Here is a 27,438-nt window from a genome sequence, read left to right as displayed (position 1 = left end):
TTTTACTGTCTTCATGTCATCATGGTCAGGAAGGGTGGTTTCACCTCGTACTCCTGTCTGAGACCATGGAATGTGTTTGATCATGTCCATCTGAGCAGTAAGTCTGACAAGTACATCACTGCCAATGTGGACAGAGTGTGGTAGGTCAGGAATGACCAGAAAAAGATGATTCGGCTCCCTGTGGTTCCATACCACCTTTAAGGTGCAGATCCCGTCGGCGGTCGCTATCGCCTGAGGTGTGGGATCTAAAGGGAAGCGGAAAGATTTCTTCACAAACGGAAGATTTGGATTTGTCCGTGACAAGGACTTATACGGCTCTCGGCTGATGGCTGATTTATCAGTCCAGGGGGTCAAGATCACATCGTTGACATCAGCATCTTCAAGTTTGATGCCTTTTACTACCTGAGGGCAGTAGTTGTATGCCTTAGGAGAACTGGTCAACGTGCACAAGAAAGTGTCTTGTTCAGACAGAAGTTCTTCTTTGGGCCACAAGGGTGGTGGCTGGATGTTATTAGTTTCTTCTGACACTTCATCAACATTGGTTGATTGTATCGTGTCAGGTAGGTTGTCACTTGTCAAGGTCCTTGTCTCAAGGGTGTAGCACTGAGCTGCAGTGGCATGGGAAAGAGAAATAGGCAGAGGTCGACGGACCTGTGCCCAGATCTTCAAACGCTTGAAGTCAATCAATGGCTCAAATCGGTTAAGGAGGTCTTTACCAATTAGAAGAGGAATAGTGTCAAGGGGAGACACATACACGGGGTGGACAAGGCTCATTGGTCCAATAGTGAAGTTAATCACTGCCATGGTCTTCAAGACGGTGCTTGTGGAAGAATATGGTTGAGCGTCAAGAGAACAGCTCTGCAATTTCAAGTTCTTGTTGGATTGGTGTGTTACCATTTGCAACTTGTCGAAAAGCGCTGATGACATCAAAGTGATATCTGCACCAGTGTCAAGGAGTGCTTCATGTTCAAGCTCGTTTTCAAGTGTAGTAGGCAAGTAGAATTTTCGAGCGATTCCTTTTTCTGTGAGGTGGCACAAGAACTGTTGGAAAGGTGGCTCACCTTGAGTGATCAAAGAGTCCTCCTTGAATGGTTCTTCTTTTGAGTCCGACTGGACCACCAGAACTGCACTAGGAGGGGCTGTTTTCTTTCTCCCTGCGTCTGATTGTTCATGCGCACTGGTTGAGAGTGTTGGGGCCTGAGTCTGAGGCAGCACCTGCTCAGTTTCTTCGGGGCCCAAGTAGACTTCTTCCACAACAACGTTTGGTTGGTCGTATGGATTCTTCGGAGGAGAAGGTTTTGGATTTGCTGAAGCTATAGAAAAGACGTCGACTTTCTTTTCTTTCTTGAATATATTTTCAATCATTTGCCTGATGGTTTCAAGATCTTTCTTGGTCAGACCTGATTGATTATACTTACCGTCAGTGCTGTTTCTCTTTTGTTGGCTGGTTCGCCTGTTCTGATCTGTGGCTTCCTCGTCAGAGGAGCTGTGATGGTGATGTTCCTGGTCCCAAAAGGGAGTATTTCGAAAGTCACATTGATCATGTCCTCTATTAGCACGAGGTTGGCGGTCCTTCCACTGGTTAGGTGGGGGCTTGTCTCGGCGGAAATCAGGAGGCTTCCGATTTCTCTCAAAGCGTGGTTGGTTCTGACCTTTGTCAGACCAGGGTGACTGTGAATGCCAGCGGCCTTGCTTCTTTTGTTGAAAGGAAGGATATGGCCTGGTGACAGGTTGACATGGTTCAGCAGGATTCGGGATGGGCTGCGAAGGTGCTCTCTTCGGAGCTCCTTCTAACTCCAAGGGAATTGACCTGGTGTTGATACTCAGGATGTGGGGTTCTGATGATTTCCCCATGGTTTCTTTTTGTTTTGCAAACCCTTTCACGGCTAGTTCGCGCAGTTGGCGACTAGTGAGGGTTTTTGGACATGCCATGACTCCGAGGTGATGGCTAGTTGAGGGATGGAGGTTTTGCACGAACAGAGATTTGAAGTGCATTTCTTCTTCCATCTGTATATCGTTTCTGGAACCAAAATAGGCTTCGTGGAGCCGCTGATAGTATTCTTGGGGAGATTCTTGTCTTCCTTGTTTGACAGCTAAAGCAGCTGCTAGACCTGTCTGTGGCGTGTAGCCAGAGAATTCCTCCTTCAATACCTCGCAGAGGCTTTCATATTTCTCCTTGACATGGGGAGGTTGTCGCTCGATGAACCTGCTAACTCGATGATTTGAGGTTACCTTGATTAGGTAGATCCTGTCATCAGTTGTAGCATTTGGGAATTTCCTCAAGTAGAACTCTATGTCCTTTAGGTAAGCGTCAGTGTCATGAGTTCCACCGGCTTTGGGCTCAAAGCGAGTTATGTTGCGGGCGATCTTATCTAGGTCTCTGTCGGAAGGACCTTGTGAATGATAAGTGTCCGAAGATGAGTGAGGTTTAGGGGACAAGGTCTCCCTAAATCGGTCAGGTATAGCTGCGCTAACCCGAGTATGAAGGTTGAGAGCAGGGGGCGGCGGAGGATGAGGAGGGGGACGGTCTGCCTGAGTGTCACTGTGTTGTGTTGCTCCACTTCTTTTGTCATGGGATGTTGCACCCAAAGCTTCTTTCTGGTGTAGGCCTAACTCAAGAGAATATTCCAACTCTCTTTTAACCTCTTCCAGCTCTGTCTCTGTCCTTTGTTGTTGTCGTCGGGATTCTCCAGCATTATCCAGGACTTCTTCTAGTTCCTGCTGTAAGTGGAGGAAGCGATTTTTCTCAAATTCTCTAGCTCGGTCGTGGACTTTGAGCTTAATCTTCAGGTCTTTTATTTCATTTAGTGCGTCTTTAAGACAATTGTCAGAATGGATGAGAAGTTTGCTCAACTCTTGAAGCTGATCTTTTGTTTCCGCTAGCTCCTGCTCGCGGTGTTGGAGGATTTGTTTGAGTCTAGTATTCCTACTTTCAAACTCTGTGCCTTCGTCGTCCGACGATTTATTATCTACCCCCCTTTTGGTGTTACATTGAGACTCTAAGTCGTCGTTGCGTACCTTTGCCGCAGTTAAAGACTGTTTAGTCTCATCAAGTTGTCTTTTGAGGGCTTTATTATCTTGTTGCTGGGCCCTAATTTTAGTTTGGCTTTGCTCCAACAATTTTGCTGACTGTTTGAGTTGCGCTGCCAAGACAATAGCCATGCTTCCTAACATTTTAGTTAGATCTTTATCTTTAAATTTTTCAGTTAAAGCTTGGCACACGAGCACAGACATTATTTCTTCTAGATCAGAGGGATTTGTTTCCTGGATCTGATTTACATATCCAGGCATCAATTTGCTAGTCAGATCGATCAATGCTGAATCTAGGCTCTCGGAGGGATTTCCTAAACTGGAGGGAAAGGATCCGTTTGGGTCCTCCATGATTAGTTGTGGTAATTTTGAAACTTACAGTCAGTAGTACTTTGTGTTTCAGCAGTGAGTAACTCTAGGGTGGAGAAACATGGAAAAATTAAAAAGAACTCGAATGAGTAATTTTAAGAAAATTAGAAAAGTTTAAATTTTTGATTAATAAAATTTTTATGATAGAATAGATTAAGTAATTAAATCTGGATTTAATTTCAAATTAAATTTCAATAGCCTGTAAGTGTGTTAGCACACAGTGGCTTTAGCCTTTATGATAATCTGTAAACACAGAAGCATATAATGTGTTTTGTTAACAATTTCCAAATAATATTGATACTTTATATATCTTCAAACATGTAATCAAACAAACTTAGTTTAGTAAATTGGATTAATAGTATATCTCAAGGGAGTTTAGGTATAAGTTTTAGTTTTTTTTTTTTTTTAACAAAACCACTAGTTTTTAGTGATGGAGTAAGTTAATTTAGGCTCTGTCTATACAAGCTCAGACCTTCCATGTTTGCAAGTCAAATGCAATTAGTCAAATCAACCACCAGAGGCGGTGTCGTTTATTTTACTCTACAAATGCAAGGAAGTTACGTTTTAGGCGTCACGAGGGGGCGTTTTTAGCTCCGCCCACTGAAAGACCGCCCTGTTCAAACAGAATCTGATTCAGTGTCAGTTTGGGCACGACAGGGTTAATTTCTCAGCAGCGAGAAATCCACTTTTCACACAAGAGAAACTCTAGGGCACGGCGGCCTTCTTTAAAGTTTCAACACAAAAACAATTTTTCCAGCTCACCTGGACAGACAACCAGCACAAGGTTAATTCAGCTCGTTTACGAGCACAACTTAAGGAGTTTACTCCTCTTTTCACAGATACGCGTGTGGTAAGAATTTCGTTACCACAGCAACAACCCGTCTCATCACTTAAGAGGGGAAAATACAGCCTCTTTCACTGTCTTTAAAACAGCTGTTTTGGGTTAGGTAGCTAATCTAACCAGAAAACACAAGAGGGTCTGAATATGTCAAACTTTCTGGAACCTCGCAGCAAAGTGGACTAATATTCAGGGCGACGTTAATCAGTTTTGGAACTTCGCAACAACTGATAACCCACCAACAGGCCTTTTAAAGAGAGCGTGCTTACAACACTCTAGCATGCAAACAGTTCAGAGTCCTGGAAACTCGCAGCGACTCGACTCAGACATAACGTACGGCGACGTTGTTTCATCAAATATTGCTCAATTTTATCCTTGCAAGGTTTCTTTTACACGTTTAAAATAAGGTAGTGACTCAATAAAGAAAGCTCATACACAACCGAAGCACAGCGAACAAGCAGCGATGTTGGATCGCTCAGCGGACACAAGAACGGCATTAACTCTTAATCATCACAGTTGAGTTTTGTCTGTAATATGAAATTACTGCAGAGAAATCAGGTATACGTAGCCTCACGCGGCTGCACCATTAATATGTAGGGTAGTCTACACCTTTTTAAATGTCTCGTTAGGGCACCACCTCCTGTTATCGTAGGAAGAACACGGTTTAAATCAATTTATCAGTCTCAATTAAATAATTTGCATATCTGAAGGAGTGAATCCTTTACTACAATTTGTACCAGTCATTCTCTGCCGTAAAATAACATCACAAACAACTTCTTAAGTGTGAACAAATATTTATTTAATAAAGTGACAACTATGAATAAATGAGGGACTAATAGAATATAGGAGTGTATCAAATGAACGAATATAATAAGGTATGAAATAATTTCTGGAGCGATGGTGAGAGATGGAGATGTTTAAGTCCTAAACTAAAGGGAATGGATTTGATATCTAATCTAATCAATCTTCTCTAAAAGATGTTAGTAGGGAGTTTCAAAGTAGTGACACCAACTCTTTGTCTTAAGCGGTAGGAACGATTCAAGCCTACTTTTGTAGAGTCTTCTCGGCGTCGGTGATGGCGGAGCGTCGGTGTGACGAGATGGTGACGAAGCGGCACAGCTGATGCAGGTCTCTCTGGGACCGGTAGACAGGACTTGTTGCTTGGTCTGCAACTCCAACACCCAGCTTTGCTTGAGAGCGCTGTAGGTGTTCAGTCAAAGGCAGATGACACTTGGCAATGTCTTTGTGTTTGAAGAAAGAAGTCGGATCGTCACGTCTTCTTGATGTCGTTGCTATGGCAACAGCTTCTTGATTTCTTGATCCGTCGAAGAGATTGGGTCTTTCTCTGATATCCCAGCTGACTACGCTGGCTAATTTATAAACGATGTTGGTTAGTACTTCGGTTCGTAGAGTATAAAAATGAATAAAGCTAGAAAAATATTTAAGTCACTATAAAAATCGTACGTCGGGAAAAACATCCGACGAGAAACAAACAGAGCTTGAAAAGGACCGTATTGTCAATATTCAAGTTGTTCTTAAAGTTACTAAGTATAAACGTGACTCAGTACGTAAAGAAGAAAACTAAAATAAAAGTAAACGTGAATGGAAAGTGGAAAGTGCAAAAGTCCGGAGAAAGAGCGGAGGAAAGAGCGAAAGTATAAAAGTCCTAAAGTGCGGAGAAATGGGTGCGTCTCTCTGGTTTTATGAGTTAATTATTCAGGGCGTGTTTTGGATCGGGTTTCCAGAATCTTCGCGCGGAAAGAGAAGAGAACGCCTTCTCCTTTGTTTCGAGGTGTCTTATTGCCTGATCTTCTTAACCTATTTTATATTACTAAATTTAATCATTCCATCACTCATCATGGCTCGTTAGCAATGTTTTCCGTATGCGACAACACTCAACATTACAACATGACAAGATGACGTATCAGAATGACTACATCAAAGTAACTCAAAAGCATCAATAAATTAATAAACTCAAGTTCTCTTTACATTGACATTTTGCTAATAAAAGGTCGGGGTTTCTAAAATAACAATTTCAACAGTTATGATTTCAACTAATAGCTACTATTAGTATAAGAACATACCTAAGTTTCAACATTCTTTAACTTCAACAATTGGTTAAAAGAGAGATAATACTTTTAAAGATAGCCACTTGATGGCAATGTTGATCCATCCTTACTGTGACAAATTATGTGAATTTGGGCTAGCATTATCGTACAAGGATCAAAATCGTCTCATTGTGATCGTAAGCGCTTCCTGAACAATAATATATAACTTACCAGGTTATTACATTTTCAATAGTCATATTATAAAACTTAGGTGCTTTTCAGAGGAAAATGCATATCAGAGTCTGGTTCTGGGAAAAGAAAGTTATTTACGACCGGCTTATCAGTGTTTCGCTCTCTTGGTCATTCCAAGAGAGGGGGGGCAAAACCTGTTAAAATGGTATGTTTGCATTCGTCTCTAAAAAAGAAAATTAGTACATCACAAGTTTAAAACATAATTGAACATCACATTAAGGCTTCTAGACTTTGTCCTTCGAATCCAAAAAGGTGAGTCTTTCATTAAGATCCCCCTTTAATTCCTGGGATCGTATTGATGTCTCCTCAAGTGAAAAGAGGAAGATTAGAAGAAGAAAGAGGGTGTGAAATTCCAGAGAACTGTAAATCTGTCCCCTTGTGGCTCAGATGACGTCCAGAGCATCAGGGAGGTCCGATAGCGCGGGCCTGTACCACGTTCGGACATGGCACCTTTATGGCTGAGGTGAAAAAGGTTGATCTGTTAGGAGAGTTCTTCTGCAAAACAACTCCGTAAATTTAAATTCCAGAGAGGGGAAGAATTGAGAGGACCACAGGTTCCTACATCTGTACTTTATGACCTGACACACACACACACACACACATGCACGCACAGCCATAAAAATGCATCATAAGAGCAAAGAGAGAATTCCCTAAAGCCAAGTGAAATGAAAGCCATTGTAGCCCACATTAAATCATCTGTTGGCTCTAGTGGAGAGAGAAGGAAGGAAATAAAGAGTAGTTATGTTTGGAAAATGGGAAAGGATCCATTCTGGTCTTATTTGCTGACAACTTTCAATAAATTCCAGAGTTAGTACGAACTCCATGTTAGTAGTCAGTCGACTACATTTCCTTTTATTTTTCTGAAGGTGGTGATTAAGGTTAGGTGAATATAAAGGATAAGAGTGAACCATAACCAAATGCAGATTTAAAATTACGGCAGCATGTGGGAAAGTGACAGATCAGATGACTGTGAGTTAATATTTTGGCGATCAACCAATAGTATAGTTTGAAATAGTATGTTTTCATTGGTTAACGGAATCAGTTTTATTATAGAAAATCATATATAATGAAATCTAACCTGAGGCACACTACAGTGCACATATATTTTTTAATACACGTGGGTCCTCTGTGTGTGGTGGCTTATTAGAAGCAGGCAGCTTCTTGGCAGAGAGTGGTAGGAAGTGCCCTTTTACGGTGAATTATGAAGCATGTTATTTATTTATCACTAAAATGTCACGCAGCGTTTTGGAAGAATTAGTACGTCTCTGCAAGCCCCGTTATATTATCAAAGCAGCAGGTGACACATGTAGCTTCTATATTTGGAGCATGTCTTCAGAGATCTCAGATTGGAATATCAAAAGGAGAAAGCCTGCCACAACCTCCGGATGATGAAGAGATCCTCGTTATTGGTTGCGAGAGACGAGGGAGGTAACGGGGGCGTGAAGGGAGCTGAGAAGAAAAGAAGGGACGGGGTGAAGGGATGGCGTAAGGGGAGTAGCAGAAGGTAAGATCAGGTGATTGGAATTATTGTCTCTGAGAGGAGGGAGGGGAAGAAAGGTGAGGGGGTAAACAAATTAGATGGAAGATGGATGAAGGGGGAGCGTTGAAGGAACTCAGCGCTCCTTTGTGGACATGGGAACCACCCTCTGCACTATAGATGTGTATACTCTACAGCATGGTTGTGAAGTTTATGCATTACTTCCTGATGCACTTATTAATGTGGGTAAAGCTGACTGAATTGTATGCTCTTTTCCAGCTGCACCTTGCTCAGATGTGGTCTGATCATACAGTATGCACAGATACATGATATACATGTACAAGAAGTTTAGTTTAATGTCAGCAGTTCTGGAGCATTTGCTGCATCACGGTCCTCATCAGTGGGCCTTGATTCGCTATGTCAGTATCAGTTTTCTCCACTGCCAACAGCCCTAACTGAGCAGGAACCCTAAGGGAAAGTCAGAAATAAACAATACTATATTGAACATACTGAAGCCGGCCTCTCTAGAGAAGGTACTAATGCCTTCAGTGCATTTGCAGCGGTTTGTTTTTGCGCATACAGGTCTGTAAAGTTAACGCAACTTTCTTTTTTTTTTTTTTTTTTTTTTTTGTCCTGTCCAGCATTGAAGCAAGCAGAATAATGATCTGTTCTTCATATTGTGCTGAGCAGATTTTGATTTGCCAAGGGGAGCTTTATGAATGATAAGGCTCCTCTTGATAATCTCAGTTAAACTTTATTTTATTTTTTATACATGTTGGTGGATGGACCTTTACATAATATTGCTGAACCTGACACGGAGAGAGAAAGAGAAAGAAAGATAGAGTGGACAGGAGTTGAGAGAAAAAGGGGGGGGGGGGGGATGGAGAGAAAAAGAGGGATACACCAAGCAGCAACTGCTACACCTGTTGAGAAACACAACAAAGAACATCACCCGGTCTCGGCCGGAGAGCAGGCTGACAATCCTAAAAGGCACACAAAAGAGAAAGATTACACTGGGGTAGACAACAACCATGGCACAAAAGTTTTATACACTCGTGTTTAAGTCTACACATACATGTTTGTATAACACAGCAGATAACTAAACCACAGTAGTCCTTAATGTTCACGGTTTGTATACACGGTTTAAATGTTCACCAGAGGATGCAGTGACTGTGTCACCATGCAGAATGAGGATGAAGAGTGTTTAAAGATGGCTGTGATGGTGCAACCGTTCCCCCAAGGAGAGCAGACAATGGACAGGAAGTCCCAGGATCCCAACCACCAGCAGCAACCCCAGGGTGCGTGTCCCCACCACCACACCACAGAGGGACATGCCTCCATCCAGCTGGTGGCATAGGAGGCCCCCGGCCAGAGCCCCCCCCCCAGCCGCGGCGAGCAGGCCCCGGCGGCCCAAGATAGGCAGCCACCAACCTCGCCAGGCAACCAGCCACCCGGGACAGGCACGGAGCAGGGTCCACGGCCCCACGAGCCCGAGGGCAGCACCCCCCACCCCCACCAGACACGCGGCCCAGCCGACGCCCACAAGGACCAGGCCGCCCCAGACGGCCGCCCGGGACGGGCCAGCACCCGCCCCCACGCCCAAGCCACGCGCCCAGGGACCCCGGCAGCACCCACCCCCGCCCCCCCTCCCTTCCTCCCACCCACCCAACCCTCCCCTGCCACCTACTTGCACACCCACTCACTCATACACTTCCATCCATCCCACTCAGCCCTCCTCTCATTTCCTCACTCATTCACACCCTCCACCAGGTTCTCCCACTCATTCCGTGCACTCACCTTACTCACCTCCCCCCTCCCTCATTCTAACACGCTCTCCCCCTGTGACTCACCCAGTCGAACACAAACAACACAAACCACAAACAAACCGTGACCGCCAGTCGGCAGCCACACCCATCCCCCAGATCTCCAGGGCCCTACACCCCCCCGCCGGCAACGGCCAGACAAGCACCCAGGGACCCCCCCATCCCGACAGGGCCCCACCCCACCGTACTCCCCCCCCAAGCAGTCCCCCCAACCACGGCACGCTGCCACCACACCAGGACCACCACCCTGCCAGAACGAGGTCCCCACCGGATCAGGCAGATCCCCAGCGATACAGCCGGCAGGTACCGCAGGCCCATGGGAGAGCTGCCAGCCCCCCCACCGCCACCCCGGCGCACCCAGGGAACAGGGGAACAAGACGACCCAGTCACCCCCCCACCCCCACCTATGGTTATTTGTGAGATGTGAGTTGTTTGCGATTAAAATTGGGAGGTAGTGACCACACTGCGCTGGAGGCGAGGCCACACAAGCGGTCCTATCCTCCTGAACGGCCCCGCCCACCAGACACTGCATAGCCCACCCCCCATGGGTGATTGTGTGCTGTCAGTGTTCCATACGTTTAATGACTAAGTGTGATTAAAACTGAGAAGCATGTCATCCCAGGGCGCAGCAAACGAGGGCACTTAGATGCCCCCCCTCGCTGCGCCCCCCATGGTGTGCATGCCCCCAAAGCCCTACATGTGTGAGTGAGTTAGGCTGGAGGATGGGAGGGGTCCCGGGAATGTGTGTCTGGGGTCAGATGAACCTCCCCCAGAAGACGAGCCGCTACCAGCATTAGGGTTCCCCCGTTCCCGGAGGCCGGCACGGGACAGGAGCGGCCACCCCCACGGCCAGAGCCCACACCGACTGCAGCTAGAGGGCCCTGAACCGCCCCAGTGGGCCTCTGCCCCCGTCAGCCCCATAGCAGCAGCACATCGGCCGAGAGACCCAACCCGGAGGAGGATCGGGGCACGGGGCCCCGCTAGGACCAGAGGAGCCCCCGTCGCCCACCCGACCGGCACCAGCGGGACAGGGCAGCGCCCCCCCCCCCCCCCCCCCGAAGCACACACACCATACCTCCCTAAACACACGCTCCCCCCATGCACACCAACCCACCTGCGCCTCACACAGCCCCCACCCAAACACACCCACACACCCGCCCACACAACCTTGCTCTCGCCCACCTATCCGCATACACCTCATACAGCCCCCCCAAACACACACGCACCCACACGCACACATAGCTCTCGCACACCAATCCGCATGCACCTCATACACCCCCCGCCCCCCCCCAAACACACACACACCCGTACACACAACTCTCGCACACCAATCCCCATGTACCCCCCCCCCACCCGCCTTCCTCCCCCCAACCCCCCCCTTCTCTAATCCCCACCCTTCTGGGTGCGGTCTGGGCCCCGGGGCAGCGACCGGACACACGGGCGTGCGCCGGCCCACCCCGGATGCCGCACGTCCGGGCCAGCCCCGCCCCCCAAGCGCCGGCCAAGCCCCCCGCCCAGGGAGGGAAGGGGAGCCACCCCCGAACCACGGTTAACGCAACTTTCTAAGCAGACGCAGATTAATTAATACAGCATTTCCATTTATAATCATTGTAGTTAAATCTGTCTCGACACAATGCTAATTAATGGCAAAACAAAACAACATCTTTCTTAATTACGCCAATGCTAAATAAAGTTTACATTTTGTTGAATAGTATCATTAGGTATGAGGTAAAGTTTGAAATGGTGTTTTACAGATTTCATGTTAAAACACATTATGAGAAAAGGTCTAATTGAAAATGACAGGCAGACATTGTATTTTTGTTGTTCTATGGTGGTGAGAACAGGAGGCTGCAGCTGCAACGCTATTGTGTAGGCTATAAATATATATACACAGTATGATGTCGAGTGCTTCTGTGACCCCAAAAACCATCATGGCAGAGACCCTTGGATCAATTCCTTGCAGCAGAGCTTCAGGCTTGGTTGTAGGGAGTGTTCCAGTGAGAGTGTTCATGAGTGGGAAGCCAGTGGAGGATCATGACATTGTCTCTGCACTCAAGACACCCCATGGTTAAAAATAAATTTAATAACAAAAGATCACGCTGCTCAGCACAGAAATACATAACTCCTCTGGATGATTTAACAAACTTATAGGTTTATTTTACTTTTACAGGTCTTTTATTTCCACTTTTCCGCTGAAATGCATTGACTTTCTCATACAGTTGTTGGACTGTGATATTATCTCCTGACAAAAAACAAAACAAAAAACAAAACGAATGGGACAATCAATAGTCTGTGGTTGAAATTTGCAGCATAAGAGTGAAACTCCTGGCAAAGCTGAATCCTCTTTTGTCCGTTAACTACATGCTGCTGCCGTTCACCAACTAAACTGAGCAATATGGGCTAATTAATAAAGCTAACAAGTATCATAAAGGTTGTTTATTGGCCAGACAAGCAGGCTTTGAAGCTTTTGTCAAAGCTGTTTTCTCTCCATTGATCTGTCTATCCTCTCCTCTTGAAGAGGTAAAACCGTCTGCTGTATCATTTGCCTTGTCTGTGGTTTGTGTGTTTGCGGCGAACAGATAAAGATCATCATGGAATTCGCCGGCAGAAAGCTGCGTCCTTCACATTTCTGCGTGCTATTGAGCAAGCAGGGTGATGAGAATCTTTCATCTACTTCTCAAATACTTTTGATCTGTCATTATCTGTAAGAACCTTTTTATAAAAAGCTGTTTCATGATTGCTGATTTGTAATTTGTTGTCGACTTTCCTGCAACTATACCTGTTATACTAGATGAATATACTGTTGTGTTACAAATGCATTAGACCTGGTAATGTATTTAACATTTGATCACTGTTGCACTGTCAAATGTTGATGTTTAAACTGAGTTAGTCTGTTCATTTTCCTTGTCTCACTGTTTAGCTGTGGACTGAAACACAAACAGATGGAGCAAACAAGAGAAAAAAGAGCCAGGGAATGAGTCGAGACCGAGCCTTTTGTTTAACACCTCTTTATTTTACTTTTTTATTTGCTTCATACAGACTGGAACTGCTGCTGAAAATCTACAGTAGTGTACAAGAGGCATGTTGCCATTGTCTCTGGGTGTTTTTCGGGGGGTAACAGCCGTCGCGTGGCCCGGACCCAGACGCTCTCTCTTTACTGTACATCTATAACCCGACTGAGAGATTTATGAATACAACCAAAACTCATAAACCTCTTCAGCCGTTCATCAAACATTAAATATATTTCTTAGATTTTTTTTTTTTTATATAAACAAGTTTTTTTTTTTCAGGTCCTACACGGTACAGTTGTCTTATTCAGACCATGCAACACATACTATATGTCTGTGGTCAGGGCTGGCCTGAATGTGTCCAGGTCTTTGTTGCATGTACCTCCATGCATTCATATTTATGCGCACTGTCGCTAGCTCATTTAAACCACGCATACAGGAGTGATATATTTTGTTTTCATAGAAATATGTTGTCAAATGTCCTGCACGTACTTCAGGGTTTATGTCCAGTGCATGGCGGAGTTTGCTTTGATAGTCAAATGTTAATTCGATGTGTTTATGCACGTCCTCTTGAACAGGAAACCTACACACAGCGCTGCATTCATTCATATTGTCCTTCAGGGATTTGGCGTGTGTCCTAGTACGTTCACAACCTCTCAATGTCCCGGTATTTCTTTCTCAGGATGGATACCTGGTCCCTGAACAACACAGGGTCCAGCCTCATCCGGGAATGAACCAGAGGCATGAAACCCAGCCAGTGACTGAAGACGTTCATGCAGGTCTGTCGCTGGGCGAAGTGGTCCGGGTCAGCCCACCGAGATACCTTGGAGCCCTTGGTTTGAATAAAGAAAGAAAAAGAGGAGTGTATTAGAGCAACTAAGGACTACAATAAACACAGCTACGCATAAGCAATAATGACAATAGTCAAAATAGGTTTACACTACAAGGTCAATAGTCCAGAAAAATTAGCATTAAGTAAGGCAGATTTTGGCAGACAGTCCATAGAGTAGAGAGTCCATAGAGAGGGGACTCTGTGGATAATCCCACAGATACTTGATCAGTTTGGATCTAGCGAATTTGGAGGCCAGGTCAACACTTTGTGCTGTTTTTTTGAGTTGTTCCTAAAGCGTTTTTGTGTGTGTGCCTGAGTCACGCTGCATCCTGTCGGGGATGGCTGCTGCCATCAAAGAGTGTCATTGCTATGGGATGGGGGTGCCTGGTCTGGTCTAGGTGGGTGGTACATGTCTAAGTTCACATGAATGCCAGGTCCAAATGTTTCCCAGCAGAACATTGTATAGTCACAAGATGGTCAATGTTATTTACTTCTCCTGTCAGTGGTTTTACTGTTGTGGCTGATTGAGATGTAGAAGTATTCCATCATCGTCTTTAGCAGGTTGAACTTCTGCTGCTGCATGTACATCCTCTGTTCTTCTTCTTTGGTTAGAGTGCTGATGTTTAGCTTCAAGTCCTGGGTAATGATCGTTCATTGATCAATGATAGAACTGAAAATTATCTGCAGTGGCAGTGATGAGACTGATTCGATTCTTCCCAAAGTCCATAACCATCTTCTCTGTCTTCACAGCCCGAAGTCCATAACCATCTTCTCTGTCTTCACAGCTTTGAGTTCCCAGTTGTTCTGGCTGCATTAGGTCATCAGAAGGTAAATATCCCCCCGTGAGTTAAGTGTTCTTACATTCAGCAGGGGAAGTGTTAGAAGCCTAACTCCTAAATACCTGCTGGACGACAACAAAGTTCCCTGCAGCTTTGCTTCCCCTGCTGCTTTCATAGATAAGTGGTGGGCAGGGGAAATGGAGGTTGAGCCCTGGGTGGCTGCTAGGAGATGAGTTCAAATTGGAGCAGATGAGGGCAAGGTGGAGGGCAGCAAACCCCTTCGATAAGCTGCCACAAGATTGATCTTATGGCAGTGTCCACTCGGGGTCAGGCGAAATAATGAAACGACAAAAAAAATCAAGTGGAAGATGTGGTTTGGCACTGTGAAGGAACATCTCCTAACTTAAAACACAAAACAACGCATAAAGTATCAGTCATGACTTTTCTGTTACTTCATTTAAACTGTTGCTCGTCAAAGTTTCCCAAAACATTTCGGCTCCTTCCACTTTCTCCATGCTAAATGCCTATCTGCTGTTGCTGGTAGCAAAGTCACAAATCAGCAGTGAGAGGGAGAGGCAGGAAAAGAGGGACAGAGAGTGAGCGAGTGAGGGAAGGAAGGAAGGGGGGGAGTAAATCTAGGTTTGCCGAGCTGCCTCCACAATTAAGACATTAATCACTGAGTCCATACTGCCGAGTCATCGTCCTGCCCGTGGTCAGGCCATCAATCAGAACCTGACATAGGGCTCGCCACATGAACACATACACACTTTCACACACACACACATACGCACACAGACGGAGCTCCTAAAGAGAAGGTCAGGACTCTATGTGTAGCTTGAAACTTTTACACCATCGCTCATCCAACACAAGGAGAGGAATCTCTTTTCATTATGTTCTCTATTTATAAAAAGGGAGTATTAATTAAGCTACTCTCATTAAACATGCATGGCTGCCGTCAAAAGCAACCCTGTCCACATATAAAGCAATTTGCACGTTTGCCCATCTCTTTGAGGCACACAGCTGTTCGCTAGTGGACGTTCAAAGCTCTAGTTGCCCGGGTAACACTCTTGTATATTTCCGAAACCCAAATGTTGAAAATGAATCAATCAGAACTGGGGCATGTGCAAAGCAAGCTCCTGTTGCTATCGCTGCTCTCTGTTTGAATAAAGAATATTGTCAATGTTTTTAGGGAATTGTGTCAGTTGTTCCCATTTTGTGTTGCCTCAAAGTTGAGATTAGATCAACTTGGAACCCACTCACTTCACATCACCAAGCATTTTTTCGCCTATCATCCTTACAGGTTGCTGAATTTCGTTAACATAAGCTGCTCTTCATAGAATAGACATGAGTCTTCTCATCCTGTAGTGTCTGGCAACAGAATGTTGTTAGTGGGGGCCTTTGGGTCCTATGGGTTGTGGGGAGGGGCCTCTGTGGATCATCCCACAGATACTTGATCAGTTTGGGATCTAGTGAATTTGGAGGCCAGGTCAACACCTTGTGCTGTTCTTCATGTTTTTTTTTTAGTTGTTCCTAAAGCGTTTTTGTGTGTGTGTGTCTGTGTCAGACTGCTGCCATCAAGGAGTGTCATTGCTATGTGGTGGGGGTGCCTGGTCTGGTCGGCTGGATTAAACACACTTAAATAACAGAGTGTTCAGATTTCCCATTTCTCAACAATATTTTCCACAAAAATTTGGGTGATACGTTTGACCAGTACTTGTGTCATGGAGCAATGATTTGATAAAGGAGTAGCCATATTTTGTTTCGTGACTCATGTTTTGCTGGCACTGATAAGGCACACACTCCTGCTGACTCTCAATCTAATTAGCAGGTGGTGGCGGTAATGTGCCAAGATATGCACCAATGTACAAGCCAAATGCAGGGAGGAAGATAATTGGCTGGTAAGAATGGACAATGCTAATAAAGCCAAACTACTTTCCCTTTCAGATAGCATTCAAGGAACAGTGAAAACACTGGAAGTCACTGCGGTCATTAAATGTAACCGTGACAACTTGATAACGCACTAGTTCTGCAGCGAATACACAGGTGACCAATTGTATTATGTGTTGGGTTAATCGTTGATGGATAGATGGACTATATATTGGATCGCTTGTTCAATCAAAACACCACGGACAAGCTAGTAATGGATAGGAAGGAGTGTCTCCTTGAGTATAAACCACCATGTTACCTGGGTCATCATGGTTTCCTTGTACTGCTTCTTCTGTGTGACCTTTATTGGCGGTTGTCTGGTGACGGCCGATACCAGAAAGTTCATGAGGATGTCTTCACAGTTGGCCATGTGGTCCACCATGGTCAGCAGGCTGGCTGGGATGTAGTGAGTGAACAGGTAGTGGTAGTATCTGAAAGGTAGATGAGGTTAAGCGTTGTATTCGTCTCTTTTAAAAGCTACTATTACATATTCTGTTGTTTAGTTGCTGTGTTGCACTCTCAGCAGCATGGGAGCACTAGATCACTGTCAGCTCTGTTACCTCCCCGCCAAGGTCTGCCGTCTCTTGGTCTCGCACACACACACTTTCCACTTTTATGTCTCCGACTCATTTATTTATTTATTTTTTTGAGTCTAAATAACAAAAGAACTAAAGAGATTCATTGAACGTCCTAACAATAGAACAACGAGAGAGCTGTTTATCTGCCTGACGAGATGCCTCAAATCCCCTCGGAGAGCAACACTCTCTCATTCGTTCAATTTATTGCTCTGCTTAATACTTGAGTTTACCATTTTTTTTTTTTCTGTCCCAGCATTGTGTTTTTGACAATTACTTTATGAGATAACAGCGGGGTAGAGAAAAATTATATTATTCCATTTTCTTTCCTGTTACCTCAGTAAAAAAAAATCAAATCAAAGTGGCGAGAGGTGACATTCAGTGTGACTTGGACCTTGCGGAGAATATGTGTTTCTGGGAAATTGTAGTAGATTGACATGATGGGTGAGGCAGGACAACTGCACCACAAGGCACGCTGTCGACGGTGATTGAAAGAGTAGCTTACCTAAGTTAAAAGGCATATTAATTCACATTAAAAGTAGTTTCATCCGAAGGGCTTCAGTTGTGAACATACCGTTAGAAAACTTTTTATCTTCTTGTGGGGGTTTTGAGGTTGTTGAGTGTATTTATAACAAGAATGAAATCAGAAAAGAGTTCCAGAAAAGAAAGATGGATCAGAAAAGACAGGCGGTACATTTGGTTCAATAGAAGTTAATAGATGGTGAATTTTCCATTGTATGCCATTCTTACAGTGCTGATTCAATAATAATAATAATTTATTCTGTATTGATCCCACATGGAGAAACTATGCTCTTGCTTTTTGACCCACCCATTCGTTCACACACTAGTATGTATAGTCAGAGCTGCAGCCTCTAGGGGGTCCACACCCAGGGAGCAATTTGGGGGTTAGGTGCTTGCTCAAGGCACTCCAGCAAACCTGTGAACCTTTGTTCCCAAGCTGCATCTTTAAGCACTATTTCACAGCAGCTAGCACTCTACTATTTCAGCTAATCCCCATTGCAGGCCAAGCCTAGCCAGCGATTCTATGTAGAAATAGACATATTTCTTCTTGCACCATATGGTGGTATCATTAGAGGTGGTATCTCAGACCACCTGCTCTGTTTAGTGATGTTTGTTCCTATTTGACATGGTTTCTTTTCAACCTTTCTTTCATCCAGAGAAGGACAATGAATGGAAAGAGAGTGACAGAAGATCCCTGACTGATCTACGCAATCACCCAAACATGTTGCTGCTCTTAATTTACAGTTGTACACTACTAAAGCACACTCTGGGGACATTAAAAAGTATGAGTACATCATTGGATTTATACTTTGGCGAAGACATTTTGGGATCTGTCACAGCAGTATGGGTTTCTTAATGTTATAAGATATTCCATTCCCAACATAACAATATGGCCCCTCTCTAATAACATTTGGGAAAGAAATTGATTGGTTTCTTGAAATGTTTGGTTTGGTGATACAGACTTGAATTCATATGGTTTTGTACCTGTGGTAGAAAGCTGCTCCTGTAAGGACCATGGAGTAGTCATTGGTCCACTTGGAAGTGTAGCCCCAGCGCGATCTGGAACTATCCCAGTAGTGGCTCCTGGCTGGGTAGCCGACAATACGCTCGGGAAAACTTTGCCACACAATGAAGGCAAAGTCCACCTAGGGGAGCAGAAAGGAAAGAAAGATAGTGGGGGGAAAGATCAGGTGTAAATATAAATGGTGAAAAAGAAAAGAGTATGTGTTAAGAGTGGAAAAGCAATGTAAAGAGGTGAACTTAAACACAATCCATAGAGCATGGGGGCCAGATAAACAGTGTATTCAGCTGAAGCATTTCTTTAAATAATCATTCAATTTATACCAATTCTTTGCGGCGTGATTAGGTGAGTTTTTTTCTTCTTAGTCTTTTCTTATTTGCATCTTCTTTTTAATTAAATTTTAACAGCTTGTCAACTCGACAAGGTTTAGTCAAAATCCCCAAATAAGGAGATAAAAGTCATTAAAATTCAGGTTATTCATTGGTGAAAATCTACACATCATGTTTCAACACCTTTCAACACATCATTCATGCGCATTGCATCCCGGTATCAATGCGCTTTATGTTCATCAGCAATGAGCCTACAGCAACTACTGTAGGAATATGACAGAGAACCAAGGATTACTAATGTAACTTGGGTTCTGTGAATGCGCCGTCTCTGGCGGTCAAGATGATATGAAATAGAAACTTGAACTTATCATTCAAAAAACGTTTCTGATGCTTGAGACAAAGAAGAAAAAAGAAACATTCAGAGAAACGATGGCAGGCTAAATAAAAAGGCGATAGATGTTGAGGACATAAATGAATCATCATTGGTGTGGCTTTTCCTCGTTTGTGAGTGCCAAAAGACTTGTTTCACTGCCAGAAGGCGGAGACAGAAATTGCACACTGAAGAGCTTTAAGCGAGATACTCGTTGCATTTTGGGTGATCCTTAAACCACCAACAACACTACAACAATAGTAACAATTCATGTAATAGAATAAGGCAGTAAAAAGTAAACTTCCACTTTGTGAGCAAGTTCCTGTATCTAAATCTAAACCCTTCTTGGAAGATGGTGTCAAATCCAAAATCGTATTTGCAACATGGTAAAATCAAACAAACATGAGATGTTGATTTCAAAAATGTTTGCATCAATTTACAGTACATCCTCTCAATGAATACCTGCTGCGTCTTCACTTCATTTTGCCCCAACACATGTAATCTCACAAACTCTTAAGTACAAGCACTGAAGAACTGAACCGGCTCCAATTGAAATGTTAATACGTTCCCGTTGTGAGGAGGTGGTGATTGCCCTTTTTGCAAACAAGTACCAGACTGGACAGTGTCTCCTGCTCTGTTTCCCTCTCATGCTTCCTGCTTCTTTACCGATAAAGGAGACATTTCATGTGGAGTTGTCTGGAGCACCTGGTGGTGTCCTTGAAGAGACTTGAGTGATCTGACAAAGACCCTCTTTTGAATTCAGAAGAACCACTGAGACACGCAGGCAGACACACCAGAGAATAAGGGGGATCAGCACATAATGAAATACTTGGTTATGCACACACACACACACACAGACACGCACATTACCTCAGGATGTGAGAGAGAAAATTAATTACCAGAATAGTAAAGGTAAAGAGTCGGGGAGGGGAGCGCCGACAGTGGATGTTCTTTAGAGCTACCTTGCGGCTTCTGTCATGAATCCCGTGAGCAATTACTGTAAAGTGCCAGCGCTAAGCCGAGAGAAAGGTTGGAGCTGCCATTCTCAGCACGGCCCCTGATGAACGGACACGTTATCCGTGTGCACGGGTATGTGTGTGTTTGAACATGTGTTTGTATGTGTCAGATGTCTCCACAGCTGCACTGAAAGGATTAATAATATCATGCAAATAGAATTCTGCCTTCAGAGATTAAAAGGCGCTTTATGATGTGAAATGGCGTGTGTTGTGTTTACACGGGAGCAAACTTTCAATCTGCCTGTCTTAATTATGGTTAAAACAGCGGCCTGATACGGCTGAGGAATTCAAAGGAGGATTGAAATTAGAATATGATGTGCGGGTGTGTGTTTGCAATACTTACATGGCGGGGACCTGCTTTGTTTATGGGACACAAAGCGAACTGTTAAATTTAAAGGCACAGTCTGTTTAAAGATTAAGGTAAGCGTGCTGGCTATGGTTTGCGTATGTGTCCAGGATATTAGTGCAATTCAATTTCATGTCTTCTGTGATGACATGATGATAGAAACATGGCTGTGTGCACATGTGCAATACATACTAATAGACTCTATGAGGCCAGAATTGATCTGAGGAGCAGAGGGGTCAATCCAACAATAGATCTGTTGCAAATCTCTCCTGACGTTTGGTTTTAATGCGTCCAATGTTGTGAGATGAAGAGGATTTACATCACATTTTAGAGCTCGCGTCCATCCTCCGCATTTTCCAATGTGTTTTGAGAAGTTGTGTTTACGATGTTTCTTTTTGTTTTCTTTTCATCTTGCTCCCTGGAGTGCTTTCACTGTCCACCTGATTTCCGGAGGATAAAAGTCGGGAAAATGTGCCTTAAACTGATATAGTATCCAGCAGTTTTGGAGTGCTGTGGCTGTGATGAAGTTTTACCAGCGGTCTCAGTGTGATCCAAGACAACTGACAGCGGTAAAAGGTCTACACTGTGGTTACAAGTGACTACTGCAGGTCTGTAGTTGGCAACATCTTTTGAAATACAGCTATTCTCAGGTAATATCAAGCGGCGCCAACGGCGTGTGGTTACATCTTGTGTAGACAGCTTGCAAAATGTTATTTATGGTTTTTGTCATTGATTGTTTGTTCTGTGGAAGTTGGAATGTTTAGCAGGACAACCCAAAAGAACCAATTTTCTCTTGGTTTGACCGGAGTTTAAGGTGCAATAGAAGATCAATACTCTTTTCATTAAGTGCCTAAATGGCAAGATATTTAGCGGCCTCAACCGGCAGTAGGAAAGTCAGCATAGGGAGGAGGTTGGGGTAGATGGATGAGTCAGTAATCATCAGTGTATTTCACTTCAACAGCTGTCTTTTAATTGTTCTTTACCCATTTCCAATCTTTGTCGTTTCATTTCATGACTATAAGTGTAGGCTCTCTGGTGGGGTTCTGGGTTTGAACCCACTGGCAGGTTGGGCTTTTCTGAGCGGTCCAAAGTCAAGAGACATGCTTGTAAGCTTACTTGCTGATTCCAAATTGGCCATAGGTGTGCATGTGAGTGTGAATGGTTGTTAATCTTACTGTGTTAGCAATGTGATAGTCTGGCGACCTGTCCAGGGTGTACCCCACTGCTCTCCCAATGACGCCTGGGATATGCTCTTGCTCCCCGCAACCCTCTATATGGTTACAGATAATGAATTAACTACAAAGTACTTTTATCCCAACCACCTTATTGTGTCTAAACCTAACAAGTGCTGAGAGCTGTTAGATCATACACTTCATTTTATTTCATGATTACAAGTCAGAACATCAGGGTACGTAAAAAACTAAAAAAGCTTGATAATATAAATAAATCAGGCACAACATTATGACCACCTTCCTAATATTGTGTAGGTGACTCCAAAATAGTTCTCTTGGTAGCAGGTCATTGGTAGTGTGAGCCTTGGGGTCCTATGGGTTGAGGGGAGGGGGATTTGTGAATCATGCTTGTTCCAATGCAAGCAGTTTGGGATCTGGGGAGTTTGAAGGCCGGTTTAAAACCTTGGGCTATTTTTCATGTTTCTGAGCTGTTCCTAGGCAGTTTTTGTTTGTGGAAGGCTGCATTGTCCTCCTGGGGATGGCTACTGTCATCAGGGGAGTGTCGTTGCTATGAGATGGTGGAGCCTGGTCAGCTACAACATTTATGTAGGTTGTTGGTACATGTCTAAGAAACATCGACATGAAGACTGGGACCCAAGGTTTCCCAACAAAACACTGCATTGTCACAAGATGTCAGTGGTTTTTATGTTGTAGCTGATATGTGTAGTTTCTCTTTACAGTAACAAAAGCCTTTTATTTCTCTAATTCAGTTTAAATTAAGGACTCAACAAAGCCAGAAATATTAATTTGATCAGTAAGATTTCAAGCCTACAGTGATATGTAACCCCCTGCAAACCTGTGAAAATCTCAGGTGTGCGTACACACAGAAAACATTTGAAATATCAAGATGTAGACTCAAAAACCTATGTGTTAAAAAGTCACTCCAGTGTCCCTGTTGTACAACCAAAAGCACTGCCAGAATTAATACTTGCAACTTCATTGTACGTTCGCACGTGCGACTTCAGCTTCACACTCAGTGTTTGAACCCTTGAGTGCTAAGTTTCACGCATTTTTCTTCAGGTTTTCACAAAGAGGTTTTGTGCATAACCTCAGTGTTGTACTTATTTACTTCATTTATTTCCCGATATGAACACACCTTCTTTATTCACACTTACACATCTCTGTCACAGATTCACATCAGGCAATAAACAACTGCAGGTTTACTCGTGCAAGTCTGAAATCATATAAATTGGCCGTAGGTGTGATTGTGAGTGTGAATGGTTGTCTGTCTCTCTGTGTTATCCCCCCCCCGCGACCCTCCAGAGGACAAGCAGTTACAGAAAATGAATGAATGAATGAATGAACGAATGTGCATGTTAGTGTGAATGGTTGTTAGTCTTGCTGTGTTAGCCCTGTGATAGTCTGGTGACCTGTCAAGAGTGTACCCCACTGCTCTCCCAATGACACCTGGGATAGGCTTCAGCTCTTCGCGATCCTCTTTAATCCCAACTAACTTATTGTGCCTAAACATAACTAGAGTTGAGAGCTGTTATCATCATACAACTGACAGATGTGCCAGGGTGTTGTGACCTTCAACGTGAGAAACTCCTTAATGGACTCTTCTGAGTCTGAAATCTACAAGACAGCGTGGCTAAAAGTGTGTGAAATTGCCTGAAACGAGATATTGTCGGTGAGTAGAAAAGAAGCCATAGAAGTCACATCCTTTTTTTTGTGAATTTCAGATTGTGCAAGTTCAACCTTGCATACTGATGGACATTATATATGCTCTGACACATGCTCAAATCCTGCAGCAACCCAGATATGCCTTTAAATGAGAAGAGGTTTTAAACCCTGCCACGGCTGTTGAAGCACTATTTCCATATCCACCATATTGAAAATGTCTTCCAAAGGGCAGAACGCAGCGGCACGCTTGGCCACCCAATGAGAGACAAAAGCTTTGTCAGTTTTTTTTGGTCCTATTCCTGCTCTCTAATCTCTCTTCATAGAATAATCATACATTTAATGAGCTGAAACAATGTGATTATGAAATTGGCACATCCATTCTCCCACTGAGGTACTGTATTGGAAAAAGTCATATTCAAAGTGTAATGTTCTCTCTTGCACATATTCACTCACTTGACATGTTTCATCTCCTTTCAATAAGTCCCCTCGCCACGTTAAAAGGACAATTAAAGCAACGGGTTAGTAAGCACAGCACAGATTCACTCCACTTCCTCTGTATGATTTCTCCCTTTTCTTCCTCCTCCTCCTCACACACCACAAAGCACGCCCGATAAAGTTAAATCATAGAAACTTGCTCGCATTGCTGTGCAACAAATCGTGGTGCCATAAAGTATAATTGTGATCCCATTTGCGTAGAAAAGGTGAACATCGACTTGCTCCGGTCGATAAAACATCTCGGAGTTTAAAGATATATTGGATTCCTCGTGCTCATTGGGCCTCGCAATCCATTATGGATCGCATCTTTCACTTGCTGAGGATCTGTAGAGAAACAAGGTTGCTGCTTGTCCCGGCTCTCTGAGTAGGAGCTCTATTAGCATCACAAATGAGCTGCTTCTGATCACATCGCTGCCTTAAAACCAAGGAAAGTCTGTGAGTGGTAACATTTGTACATATTTGCATAAAAAGTTGTTCAGTCACCTTTGTGATGGTAACAGGTGTTCACAAGCACAGAGTTAACAGATTATTACTGGCTGATATTCAAGACCATTACAGTTAGATACAGCCGTCAGACTGAAAAACTAGTTTATTTGCAAATATTCTCTCATTTGAAATTTGATGCCTGCAGAAGACGAGAATTGGGTTTGTACCGACTCGTCAACTAGTCGACTTTACTGCTGCACCATGACGCTTTAAGCAGGAAGTCGACTAGTCGCCGATCATGTGACGCCTCAAACAGGTGCGAAGCCCAGTGGGTCATTGCAGCAAACTAGCAGCGGTTCATCAAGTGTGTGGAAATACTTCACAAAAGATGAAGCCCATACCAGAGTGACATGTCAGTCCTGAAATACAGCTAAAGCACTACTGCAATTCATCTGTAAAGGCATCCGCTAGCAGAAGAACGGTCCAAATCCTCTGGACAGCAGTCAGTTAACAGCTTCACAAAATGTCCTGTGATAACAGAGAGAAGGAAGCTGCACATCAACAATATGTTGATGAATTTCATTGTCAAAAGTTATCAGACATTTTCCTTTTCCGTGCGTAACAGACACGGAAAAGGATTTGTAGATATACCACTACACTATCCTATTTTACAAAACACTGTGAAGTACGCTCATAGGTTTAGCTCTGTTGCGTTGACATTGTTGCTGTGGTTGTAGAGCGCGTTTCTTTTTATTAAATTTTTTTTTGAGAGAGCTGCATATTAGAAGTGTCAGGCTGACGGTGTTTATGGTGTTGACGTGGGCTACGGTCGACGGTAGCCCATGTTCAGGCTTCAATTACCTTGGATAAAAGCCTCCATAGCTTCTTTTGTGTGTAACACTTCAATATGTATTCAGGTCAAGAATATACATTTCATTGCTGCAAACTGTTCCAAACCAGTGTTAACCGCTGCTAGTTTACACTACCTATAGTCATTCAGATTATGAACACCTAGGTGGCTTTTACAATAAAGCAGCTGGAAGAAACACAAACTGACAGTGGCCGCCACTAATTAGCGAAATTATGGCTATTATTAGCATCTTTTTGCCGGAAAGTAATTTCAAAGAAGGGTGCAAGGAAACAAGAAGTGACTTAAAATTAGTAAAGAAATCTGATCAAATCCTTGAAACTTAAACTCTTATACTTAAATCAGAAACATACTGTACATATCAGACCTTTCCATCTGAAAGTCTGTGTTGGTGTAAGCGAGCTCCCAGCGAGGCTCACTGCTAACGTCCCGAAGCCTTGATTAAAAATGGGGGGGGGGGGGGGGGGGGGGGGGCATCATTTCCTACTCCTGACAGCCCTTTACTGGTTTGTAATTTGTTCTAAAACAAATGTCGGTGTAAGAAACCACCAGGGTGTTTCTCAGCCTCTCTTTTTAAGTAACAAGTGAGACTTTAATCAAAGAGGTGTGCTGTGTTTTGACAGTGTAATGATACGGACACAAAGGTAATGGCACTCGTAAAACTACTGACTCAGTTGGGTTTTCATTAAGCCCTCTTCAACTTCAGCCCTTATTTAGCCTTGATTTTTCATTGTCTTTTTACTTCCCTTCTCTTTCACTTTTCCTCCTTCCATTGCTCCATTTCATTGAATCTTTACTTTCCACTTCCTTGTGTGATTTTCCTTCATCTCTTCATCTCTTTCCTGTCTTACCTTTTCCTTTTCATTCCACCTCTCTCTCATAGTCTCCCTCTTTTCCCTGTCTTCTTACCACTTACTTCTTTCTCTTGTCTTCCACACCGTCAAGTTAAATTAGAAGAACACCGTCTTAATAGGATCTATCCACACATTGGAGCAATTTAATTAAGACTGGGTCTCGAGCCTCCTCGCTGTGTGGTAAATCACTGAGCCTTATCAACATTGATGTCTCTAATCAGAGCAGTTTGTTTCCAGTCCGTCGTCCGTCTCTGCTGCTACGTTCGACTTCCTACTCATCCTCCTCAGTTTGATTTCTCCCAATGCGTTCGGAAGCGTCCTTTAAAGGCCGAGCACATTTTTCCACATCTGCCGGAGAGGCCCGCTGCCTCACGGTTTGGCCGAGCGAGGCGATTCATTTAAAATGAATGGTATTCATGAGCGTGTGTGGATGGACTGCTTCATTTAGCCAAGGATCGATACCTCGCGGAGACATCACCACCTTTTGCCACCGGCCGACGTAAAACCATGCAGATTGGAGATGGTTATGGTTAACAACATTTCCAGAGGCGGACTTTTAACACAGAGGAAGATGTCTTCAGTGTCTTAAGTCAAGCGTCTTTGGATTTTTATCCATGGAAGTACATTTATTTTTTTCTGTCAAAGTAAATTATAGAAATGTGCACAAAAACTATTTTTCTGATTGTGCCAGATTGTCTCAAAAGTTTTTTTTTCACTGTGTCTGTGTCAACTTTTTGTTACTTTGAGTATATTTACTGAACTTATAAAAGTTTACATACACTGACTCCTGGCAGTGTTAGCTGAGTTTGAGTAACCTTTGCCAAAGATACCGATCAAATTGTCCACTTGTGGGTGGCTCCAAAAATAAGAATATCGACAAAAATCTCCATGTTCCAGTTAGCGAACAGACTGTGCGGTTACTCTCAGCTTCATGATTTTGGTTTTAACCAACCCACAATCTTTGGGGAAAATGTGAAAGCGCCAAAGGCTGCAGTTCCTCAACTGACCACTTGAGGTTGGCTCCAAAAGTGAGTCAATCCCTGTAGACCTCCATGTTAAAAAGTCCAGCTTTACAGAAATGAACATGTTTACAGCCGAGTACAACCTCAGTACAACCTTATTTCGTTGATAAAGCATCAGTGTCAGCTGTCTGTGAAACGTCAGCCTGATCGCTTGATACGTGTTCAGTGGCTCACCTCGTTGGTTGAGAGGACCGAGTCTTCATCCAGACTGAGGACAGCATCGGTGGTGATGGCGTCGTGGGGGAAAAACCGACTGCTCATCGTCTGCAGGGAGAGAGAGAAGCAACAGGCCTTCAGTATAGTTAACCCATCAAAAGCATCGTCATGTCAGCTGATGAAACTTTAGGAGTTTAAAGC

The 27,438-nt window shown here is 43.8% G+C and overlaps 1 protein-coding gene across 2 annotated transcripts in view; it reads right to left on the bottom strand.

Moving 5' to 3' along the window:
• Positions 1-13,016: 13,016 nt before the first annotated feature.
• The window catches only part of LOC311499619 (exostosin-1), a gene marked incomplete at its 5' end in the record, with an annotated part of 291,053 nt that continues 276,631 nt past the window's right edge, over positions 13,017-27,438 (bottom strand). For both annotated transcript variants that reach the window (XM_084560680.1, XM_084560681.1), the window contains 4 exons: positions 13,017-13,677; positions 16,642-16,813; positions 18,464-18,624; positions 27,256-27,345. In XM_084560680.1, coding sequence (XP_084416806.1) covers positions 13,492-13,677; positions 16,642-16,813; positions 18,464-18,624; positions 27,256-27,345 — 609 coding nt within the window. In that variant the 3' untranslated portion in view covers positions 13,017-13,491. The remainder of the gene's footprint in view (positions 13,678-16,641; positions 16,814-18,463; positions 18,625-27,255; positions 27,346-27,438) is intronic.

The sequence above is a fragment of the Chelon labrosus genome, assembly GCF_963514085.1.
Source record: "Chelon labrosus genome assembly, chromosome: 14".
NCBI classification, from domain to species: domain Eukaryota; kingdom Metazoa; phylum Chordata; class Actinopteri; order Mugiliformes; family Mugilidae; genus Chelon; species Chelon labrosus.
The sequence above is the reverse complement of the archived record's forward strand: the minus strand, read 5'-3'. Positions and strand labels throughout refer to the sequence as shown.